Genomic DNA, 10,041 nt, shown 5'->3' on the forward strand with positions numbered 1-10,041 from the left:
CCCCCCCCCCCCCCCCCCCCGCCCGCTGCGCCTGGGGGATCGGCCGAAAAGGCGCCCATGGGCGCCAGATGGCTGACCGATCTGTGGCAGCCCTAGTCCTCCGGCCCGCGCCTCCACAGCACGGTCCGATTGCTCGCAGCACACTAGTCCGATCTGGGAGCCCCTCCCCGCCCCGGGCAGGCTCCTAGTCCGAGCCCGCCTCCTTCGGTGGTCCGCACGACCGGGCGTGGTGTGCCTCTAGTCGCCGGTACATGGCAGAGGCTACTCCGGCCGGATCGCGTTGGTTCCCGTGCCATGCCGCTGCGCCGGGAGCCACACACTCTCGGAGGGAGGGAAGGCGGCCGAGACAGCGCGGCCCGTGGACCCGAGCCGATGTCTGCCCACTTGCCCGGCACTTTTCGGCCTTCACCCCGGTAGCTTGCTCCTCTCACAGCCATGAGACCTCCTCGCACTTCCCTGGCCGACATCCACTCCCGCCCGGACCGCGTCGTCGCTTGTCCCTCTTCCTGCTCGTTCGCCGTTCACACCACCGCCCAGGCCACCACTTGTCACCGGGATCTCCTCGCCCCTTCCTCTTGCCTTCCGTTCCCCCTCTTGCTCCTCTTCTTCTTGCCCCCACCCTTCTCCCCCTTCTCCTCCACTCCGTCCCTTCCCCTCTGGTCTTCCCTTTTCTCCTGCCCTCCTTCGCCACTCCTCCTCCTCCTCCTCCTCCTCCTCCTCCTCCTCCTCCCCCACCACCCCCTGCCCCAAGCGCGAACAGGAGCTAGACCCGGGTAATCCCGGTCGGGTGCCGGCCTCTTCCGTTGGTGGACTCCCCCTCTTCGTCCATGGTTCAGTATGATCTCCCGCTGCCCGGCGACCGGCCCAGCCTGGAGGCTGTCGCAGCCCATCCTGGCGATCCGTACCCCCACCACCCCCACCAACATCACCCTCACCAGCACCAGCACCAGCACCATCCCCACGCCTACCACCAGCACCACCAGCACCATCACCACCAGGCATCCCCGGGGATGACCATGCCGTCGGGTGTGCCCGCCACTCCGACCCCGGCTATGGCCTTGGCTTCGTCAAGTAGCCCACTCACCGCCGCCCCAGCTCCGGCACCGGTGCCGGCGTCGACCTCCGCAGCCACTGCCGCCCCATCGGACTCGGCTCCCTCCCGGCCGCCGCCGCCGGTACTCGCCGGTCGCATCATCACCGATACCTTCACCCACCGCCGCTTTGTCCTTGGTGACTTCCTGGGCGAGGTGCGTCTTTGACTGGTGCCATCTCTGGCCCCGACCCCCTCCCCCCCATGTGGCCGTGCCTGCCCATGCATTGTCCTTCGCTGCTCCCCCGGGACGCTTGATGACGATCTTACTCACCCATGATGCCACGCATCCCCCCACGCCTTCCCCGTTTGCCCCTCTCGCCTCGCCCCTCCCCCCCCCCTCCCCAGGGCGGCTTCGCGCGAGTCTACCAAGTGACCGAACTCCACGACCCCGCACACTATGACCAAGTGGCCGAGGCCGTGGGACATGCTCCAATCACTCACTCCAGCGGATACCTGCTGGGCCGGTCCTTTGCGGCCAAGATCGTCGAGCGATCGACCCTCCTGAAGCCACGCACCAAGCACAAGGTTCGTGCTGCCCCATTGTTTTTTCTTTCCCCGCCTCCCCCTCCCCCCCCTCCCCTTGTGCCCCCCTGAGTGTGTTTGTGTTCGCTTTTGTCGATGCATCCTGCCCCGCCCTGACACAGCTTCCACTGCTCCGCTTCGTGCTTCAGCTGAAAATGGAGATCTCCATTCACCGGGATCTGCGGCATCCCAACATCGTGCAGTTTGATTCGGTCTTCGACGACCAGACGAATGTGTATCTCCTGTTGGAGCTTTGCACCGGTCGAGTACGTGCACTTCTCTTCACTTGGCTGGCTGGCCGCCTGCTTACCTGGTCGTTCGGCTGACATGTCATCCCAGTCCCTGCTTGATCTCCTTCGCAAGAAGCGGCGCTTTGGCGAGGAGGAATGTGTGCCGCTGCTCCACCAAATTTTGGACGCCATCGAGTACCTTCACCGGGCAAAAGTCATCCATCGCGATCTGAAGCTGGGCAACCTCTTCTTGGCCGCCGACTCGTCCATCAAGATCGGGGATTTCGGCCTGGCCACGCGCATCAAGTTCGATGGGGACCGAAAGCTGTGCGTATTGTCGCTGGCCGCATGGCTCCACTTGTTTTTCCCGGCTCTGCCGGCACCTGTCCGCTTTTGCATCTCCCTGTGCTCTCCTCCTGTGCTTCAGTCTCTCTCTCTCTCTCTCTCTCTCCTGCCCCTCTCTCCTGCTCCTCTCTCCTGCCCCTCCTTTTTCCACACTCACCCATCCACTCATCCTCTCCTTCTCGGTATCTCCTCTTGGGGTCAACTTAGAACCCTGTGCGGCACGCCGAATTACATCGCCCCCGAGGTCCTTGGCACTGGCCCCCTGCCCGGGGCCACGTCTGATGGCACAAAGCAAGCTGCCGGCGGCCTGCCCCCGGCACCTGTTGGCAACCCAAATGGCCACAGCTTCGAGGTGGACATCTGGTCCTTCGGAGTCATCCTGTATACGCTGCTGGTGGGCCGGCCGCCGTTTGTCACCCGGAGCGTGGAGCTCACGTACCAGCGCATTCGCAACAATGACTACGAATTCCCGCCGATGCAACTGTCCAACGCCGCCATGGACCTCATCCGAGCCATCCTCAAGACCAACCCCGATGAACGGCCGAGCATCCAGGAAATCCGCGACCACCCGCTCATGCGTCGCTATCCGCATCCACTCCGACCGGATGATGGGCTCCTGCGTGCGCGACTGGCCGCCCACCACCAGCACGGGCACCCCGGGGCCGGGGCCCTCTTGGTTCCAGCTGGGCTTCCCACGCCGGCGGGTGGGTACTATTACCACTCGGGCGAGGGCCCGATGGCGACGACCCGTGCCACGCCGGCGGCCCCGGCCACGGCCGCCAGCCAGCCGGCATCCCCTGCTGCGCAGAATTTCCCGCTGGCCATCACGCCGGGGTCCGCCGCGCGGCCCTCCTCCGCCCTGCGCTCGAGCCTGACGGCTCCGCTGTCCTCCGCGAGTTCTTCGGCCGCCGGCGCGACGGCCTCCCCCGCCGCCCTGCCCGCCGCCGTGGCTGCCTCCAAGCGTCTCTTGGCCGAGGGAACGGATGCCTCGGCTGCCAGTGGGCGTGGCACCCCGGGCGACGTTCGGACGCCGCTTCTTCCGGTTGGCGGCCAAGCCGGCACCGCCGGCGGTGTCGGCATGCCGATGACCCCGGTGTCAACCGGCGCCGCGGCTGTCACCCCGGCCAAGCCCCCTTCCGGTGCGCTGGCCACGCCGCTGGTCCGGTCGGCCGGAAGCCCCCCCTCCTCGGCCGGCATCCTGTCACCCCTGCAGCTGGCCCTGGCCGCCCAGCAGGCCCGTTCCCCCGGGTCCGGGATGTCGGCCACCGCCGCCGGCACGACCCATGCCACCTCCCAGGGCTGCCTGCTGGGGTCCTACTCGCCGCTGCTGGTCAGCAGCCCGGGGCTGCTCCTCGGGTCGTCTCGGTCTCCGGTTGCCGAGGATTCGCGTGGCTCGCCATCGCCGTCGGCCGCGGCAGCAGCTGCCGTGGCGGCGGCCCGAGCAGGCTCCCGGCCGGGGGCCACTTCCTCCCTGCGTGCCTCCATCTCTCGGAGCGCCGGTGTGGCCAAGGCTTCCCTCCGGGGCGTTGACCGCTCGGGCCCGGCCACCGGCACCACTCCTGCCTCCGCCGCCGGCGGCTTGACCGTCGCCACTGCGGTTGCCCCTGCCGTCGGCGCCGGCGCCGGCGCCGGCGCCGGCGCCCCCTCCCCGGTCAAGCCGGTTCTCTGGGTGGATCTCTACCAAATCATGTTGCGCCAGGTGCAACTCATTCTCGCCCAGTCCGATCGCGTGCACCAGCGGTTCTCCCCCTCGTCCGCCATCATCCCCCAACCGTGGGTGGTCAAGTGGATCGACTACTCCGGCAAGTATGGGCTCGGGTATCGGCTGTCCAACAGCGTCACCGGGGTCCTGTTCAATGATCACACTTCTCTCCTCCGAAGCGATGACCTCCGGCGGAATGTCTATCTGGACCATACCACCCAGGAGCGCCGGCACTTCCCTTGCGACACGGTTCCCGAGCCACTCGCCAAGAAGACGCACATCCTCAACTACTTTCATGGATACATGGAGGACTGCCTGCGCGATCAGATTGGCACCTCATCGACGCCGGTCGCCGGGGCCGGGGTCTACGCACCGGGCTTCGCTCCTCAAGCCCAGGCGGCCGATCTGCCGATGGTGGGCAAATGGTCGCGAACCGAGCATGGGATCCTTTTCCGTCTCAGTCACGGTCTTCTTCAGGTATGTTCCCGGCTATCTCCTCCGCTTGCTCCGCCTCTCTTGTTGCTTTCTTCGCTGCTCCCGCCCCCGGCCTTCTGACTTTCCCCACCAATTCTTTCCTCACCGGCGGGCTCTTCTCTCTCCCTCTCTCTCCCCCTCTCTCCCTCTCTCTCTCTCTCTCTCTCTTCCGGTGTGTGTGTGTGTGTGTGCCGTCGCAGATCAATTTCACCAATCACTTGAAGGTGGTCTTCGTCCCGGCTTGCCGACGCCTGTACATCGTGTACCCAGACCAGTCGTGCATGGAGTTCCACTTTTCCAAGGCCGACGGGTCCCTCGAGGCCGAGGGTCCCGGCTGGACGCGCAGCGCCTCCCTCCCGGCCGATGCTGCCCGATCGCTGGCCGGCTGTCAGACCATCATTGCCGGGCTCTGTGCTCCGACGTCCTCCGGCAGCGGCGGTCCTGCGTCCCCGGTACCGGCTTTCCGTTCGTCGTCCACCGCCGGCTCCACCGCGGGCGCCGCCATGACCGCGGCCGCCACCACCCCCACCACGGCCCCGATCGCCGGCGCTGGCCCCGATGCCAAGATGTCGGGATCCAGCGGCGCCTTGGCCTCCAGCAATGCGGCCCGCCTGGGCTCCGGGCCTGGGCTTTTCCACTCGCCACAGCCGGTGCCAACGTCGGTGGCCATGATGGCCCCCTCCGGCGGTGATGCTCGTTCTCCCCCGTCTCTACGCTCGTCGCAGGACACGGCCTCCATTTCCTCGTCGTCATCCTCTTCCTCTTCGTCGAGCTCCTCACCGGCCTCCTTCTGATGGGGACGGTCTGTCCTGCTCGCCGTTTGCTTGTTCCTTGGCCCTCCCCTACCGGCTGCTCTCCTCGTTGTTTGAAGCGCCGGTGCGCTGTGCGTCTCCGCTCATGCTTGCAGCCAGGAGGGCGGGCCAGTCTCGGGACGGCTTTTGTCCTTGTTGCCCTTGTGTGCCTCCTCATGTTCCCCCGGGATATTTCTCGATCCTCCCCCCCCCCCCTCCCCCTCTCCTGCCCTTCCTCCCTTGTCCTCCTTTTTCAGAGAAGCTGTACCATACAACACATCCTTTCTACCACCCGTCTTTCATGCTCGTGCTCCCCTCTGCGTGTCGCCCCATGATGAGAAGGAAAGACCTGTCTATTGGAGTGGCCAGCCTGGTGAGGCATGCCGGGGAGGGCGGATCCTTGGAATGGGGGGCCATCATTGGCGCCCCCCTCCCCCCAGCCCAGGACTTCCCCTTCTCATGTCTGGCGTGGCACCCGAACGCCGGAGTTGGAGGACACGGACAAGGAGGTGATTGCCTCAGCCGGGAGGGAGGTGACCATGCCTGGCCGCCGAGGCGAAGAGCCGGCCTTGTCGGTGAGGTCGTGCACTGGAGTGCCATCGTCATCGGTCGGGTCCTCCTCGGTGCCGAGGGAAAGCATGGCCCGGCCGCGGTTCCGCCGCTTCCGAGGGGTGGCCGTCATCATCGACACAAAGTCCCCGGGCTCAGGCAGGTCAGAGCCGGCCAGGTCCACAGGCGAGTCGGTGAATCGACGCCGGGCACCGGCCATGGCGGCCTCCCCCGACCGCGGGTGGGAATTGTGGCCAGAGCGCTGGCGCTTGACCGGGCCGGCATTCGTGCGAGCCAGGGGCTGGGTCTCGGCCAGCTCGAAATCGCTTCCCTCCGAGTCTGATGCCGAGGCCGAGCTTTCCTCGTCCTCGGTCGAGTGAGGGGAAGCAGCCGCCGGATTGTCCGGGCCTTTGCCGGGGGATGCCGGCGCCGGTGCGGCTCGCTTGTGGCTCTTGTGCTTCCTGAAGGAAGCCGTGTCGCCACTCTGCAAATACAGCGACACGGATTCCGGCTTGTCAAACAGGATCTGCCCGACGCATGCGCAAAGGAGACGGTCAATTGCATTGGCACTGGTGTGCGTTGTCGATGCGGCCTTGGGGAATAAAGCCCCCCCGCCCCTCCGGACCCTGGCAAAGCGCGCACCTCGAAGAACATAGACGGCGAGGCACGCCACCGCTCGAAAAAGCAAGCCACCAGGAAAGTCAACACTTCGGTGTGGGACTTGCTGGTCGCGTCATCCCGGAGAGCCAGCAGCTCGAGAACACTTTCGGCGGTGCAGAGGAAGGTAAGCTGGCCAAGGGGCGAAGGGGGGGGGGGGGGGGGAGGAGGAAGGAAAGAGGGTCAGTCGGGCTGGGCAGGCGTCAGATCGCAAAAGGGGAAACCCCGACGGCAGGGGATACCTTGTACAGCAGGGGCCGATAGCTGGGCAACATCTTGAAGATGGTGTAGAAGGTCCACAGAACGGCCTGGTTCACCAGGGGCGTGTTGTATTGGTATCGGTCCAGAACCTCGATGTACCGGTCCATGATGGCATCCGTGCAGAAGCTCTGTGGCCGGTTGTCACCGAGGGCCGAGGGGGAGCAGGGGACACTGTGTGAGTTGGCTGTGGCAAGCCTCCGGCGAGGAGGGGCGATGGGAAGGGAGGTACAAAGGAAAAAGAAAAGAAGAAGGCACGCAGAACAGCCACAGGCACAGACCACCGGGCTGCCCCACCACGACGATGAGGCCATTTGCATACCTTGAGGAAGCCGCGGAAGGTTTGTTCCTTCTCGCGCTGGAGACTGCGCTCGGTGGCGGACCGGGGGTCGTCACTGGCTGGCCGGTTCTCGGGTGGCTCCTCGCTTTCGGAGTCGGAGCCGCCCGGCCGCGGGGTGTGGCGCGCGCGCGGGCGCGAGGCGGCCATGTCCGAGCGTCTTTCCATGACGATGATCGAGGGCCGGCCCTTGCTGTATACTTCAAGCAGCTGCAGCAGGCGCAGCACCAGCACGGTGATGTCCGCCAGAAGTGCCCTGCGCGCGCGGGCAGAGCCGGCGCAGAGGCGAGACCGATCGCGAGCCATGTGTCAGAAAGCATTCAAACCCAATGCCAGCAGAGCGGTCAACATACGGATTGCCCGACCGGGGGAAGCGCTGGAGCATGTCATGTGCCATCGGGAGGAGGACATTGTTGAAGTAGATCTTCCGCTGGAGGGCTTCGGAGAATTGCTGCATGGTCCGCGAGCCCTTGAGCATCACGCCCAGGAGGTTCAGCTGGAAGGGGCAAATGGCGGTCGCAGCAAGGTCAGAGGCAGTCCGCCCGCCCCCCCCCCCCCCCCCCCCCCCCGGCAAAAGAGGGCGCCTCTCGAGCGAGGCAGCATAAGCATTGCAATCAAAAGGCCGGGCAAGGCGGTAGCCCGGGCGGGACACGGCGAACCAGGGCGCACCATTTCCGAATAGGCCAAAACCGCCGCATGCGTGTTGGTCCAATTGACGAAAGACATGCCGTAGTCGGTAATGTGCTTGTCCTCGACATACAGGTGGCGGATGCGCTCGGTCAGGAAGGTGAGTGAGTCGTTGCTGAGGAAGCAGGCCAGTTGGCGGAAGAGCACATCCGTGGGCGGATGCTCGGGCAGCTGCGAGGGAGGCAGCGTTGCCGGCGAGGTATGGGGGCCCGGCTGGCCGGCCTGCTGTGCCCGTGCTTGGGCCCGAGCGGCTTGCTGGGACCGGCGGATCTCGTGTGCCGCATGCGCCGCCACAAAGGCCGCCATGTAGTGCCAGAGCCAGATAAATTGAACCAGCTCGCCGCGATTTGGGCCGATCTCGGTCGTCCGATGGCGCTCCATGAAGAACCCGACAAAGACTGCCCGTGCACATATATGCCTGGTGTGAGTGGGTGTTCGTCCCTTGCCCGGTCTCAAGCGCCGTGGTGCTAGGTGCTGTCGCCATTCCGCCCAAGTGCCCTGCTCCGCCCCCCAGCTTGGCTTGGCTTGGCTTGGCTTGGCTTGGCTTGGTTTGGATGGTGTGCGTGTGTACGTGACAAAAAGTGCGCTCTACGCACCACGAAAGTTGGACCGAAGAAACAGTTGCAGCGCCTCGGCCAGGATCCCGACGGCCTTCGCGTCGAGAGTGGTCTTCCGGACTCCGAGATCCTTCGGGGAGGTTCACGCGTGCGTGCGTGCGCGCGGGCACGGCCATTTGCGCATCCGGCTGGTAAGTGGCCAGCCCCCAGGGGACAGGTGAGGGCCTCCGCAAAGGCACATTACATACCTGGGATTGGGCAATCTTGATGAATGGGGCAATGCGACGGGCCTTGTCCTCATCGAAGTTCTTGCCCCGCAGGCTGCCGCCGGCCGTGGAAATGGTCATAGCGCTGTTGGCCTATCCAGGGGGAGGGAGGGGGGAGGGGACGAGACAGAGAGAGAGAGAGAGAGAGAGAGAGAGAGAGAGAGAGGGAAAGCACTAATGTGTGAGGATGCAGTGAACCGGGAAGCGGATCCGGAAGGAGCGAGGGGATGGGGGAGGAGGATATGCATGTGAAGGAGCCCCAGGGCGGTCGAAGCCGCCTGCCGGCGGGAGAGAAGCAGCAAGACCGACATGCAGCCACACATACCGAGCTCTGCAGGCGGAAGGTCCCGCTGAAGCGGGCATGCCGCGAGCCGCCAGGCGACCGACCTGGTGAGCTGGTCTCCTGTGCCAGGGCCGCTTGCAGGCGGCTGTCGAGGGCACTCGCACGCCGAGGGGTGGTCGGCGGCTCGGCACCAGGGGCAGTGGCCCCGGTGGATGGTCTCCGGCCCGGGGTGGCGGTGGTGGTGGGCGGAGGGCTGGCGGTCGGATTCGCCAGGTGGTCGGCGAGGCAGGTGGGCTGCGCGCCGGCCAGCAGGGCAGCCAGCGTCTCCAAGATGACCGGGGCCACCAGATCCGCATCGGCCAGCTTGACACGATCGGTTGAGGCCTGCAGGGCAAGGCGATCGGCCTCCAATCGACCAGGCTCGCAGGCCCCCATGAGCGAGGCAAACATCTCCATCAGATGGGCCTCACGCATGCGGACCACCAGCAGCCCGGCCAGCGGGGTCCCATCGAAGGCCCGGTCGGTGCTGAGGGTCCCGCGGCGGCCCTTGGCCAGGGGAACCGGCGGCGGGGAGTCCGAAATCCGGGCCAAATTCCGCACCACCAGCAGGCAGTTCATGCCGATCTCCAGGTCATACGCCTCGCGCATGTCCGGGCGCTTGGCGAACACCAGCAAAATGGACTGCGACAGCTGACGGAAGACCTTCTCCTGGAGCAGGGCCCCCTTGGCTTCCTTCAAGCGGGCCAGGTAGTCCGCATGGTCGCCGGCCGCCGTGTAGTCGGATGTCCGGTGGAGGGCCTGCATGGCGGCCGACGGGCCGGCCAGAGGCCCGGTCAGGGCCACCAGCAGCCGTAGCCCCGCGCGGAAGAGGTGCCGGTCCTCGCCGGACACCAGCAGCAGCGGAACCAAGTCCATCTCGACAATGCGCCAGCGGATTAGCTGGCGAATGACCAGCCGCAGGCGACTTTCATCCTCGCGGATGTACCGGGCAAGGTCCGCAAGACAGGCTGGACATCATGGAATCCACCGAGGCCATGGCGGGACGAGGGGGCAGGAGCAGGTCAATCGCCGGCTGTCTGGGGCACCCGGGCACAGAGATCCGCGAAAGGGGCCACGTACCGAGGCAATCATCGCCCTTCACATAGGTCGACTGGCCGGTGGCCGGATCGAGGACCGAGGTGCCAAGGCCGGAAACCGTGATCTGGAGGAGGGTTTTCCGCGAGTCCAGCAACTTATGATCGAGGGCGTTGGCGAGAGGGCCCTCCATGATGGCGGCCAGGGGGGGGGGGG

The 10,041-nt window shown here is 66.0% G+C and overlaps 2 protein-coding genes across 2 annotated transcripts in view; one reads left to right on the plus strand and one right to left on the minus strand.

The window, feature by feature from the left end:
- The window catches only part of H696_00786 (PLK/PLK-UNCLASSIFIED protein kinase), a 9,217-nt gene extending 3,838 nt beyond the window's left edge, over nt 1-5,379 (plus strand). Inside the window, exons 6-11 of the mRNA XM_009494671.1 lie at nt 837-1,247; nt 1,439-1,618; nt 1,738-1,881; nt 1,955-2,172; nt 2,398-4,369; nt 4,567-5,379. Of these exons, the coding sequence (XP_009492946.1) occupies nt 837-1,247; nt 1,439-1,618; nt 1,738-1,881; nt 1,955-2,172; nt 2,398-4,369; nt 4,567-5,160 (3,519 nt within the window). The 3' untranslated portion in view covers nt 5,161-5,379. The remainder of the gene's footprint in view (nt 1-836; nt 1,248-1,438; nt 1,619-1,737; nt 1,882-1,954; nt 2,173-2,397; nt 4,370-4,566) is intronic.
- An 86-nt stretch (nt 5,380-5,465) lies between these two features.
- On the minus strand, nt 5,466-10,018 carry H696_00787 (hypothetical protein; the record flags this gene model as incomplete). Its single annotated transcript, XM_009494672.1, has 10 exons — nt 5,466-6,232; nt 6,349-6,495; nt 6,606-6,752; nt 6,944-7,214; nt 7,312-7,454; nt 7,628-8,043; nt 8,242-8,332; nt 8,451-8,561; nt 8,794-9,758; nt 9,871-10,018. 10 exons carry the CDS (start codon nt 10,016-10,018, stop codon nt 5,615-5,617), a joined length of 3,057 nt encoding a protein of 1,018 aa, XP_009492947.1. The 3' UTR covers nt 5,466-5,614.
- Nucleotides 10,019-10,041: the final 23 nt, after the last annotated feature.

Source organism: Fonticula alba, assembly GCF_000388065.1.
Source record: "Fonticula alba strain ATCC 38817 unplaced genomic scaffold supercont2.1, whole genome shotgun sequence".
NCBI classification, from domain to species: Eukaryota; order Rotosphaerida; family Fonticulaceae; genus Fonticula; species Fonticula alba.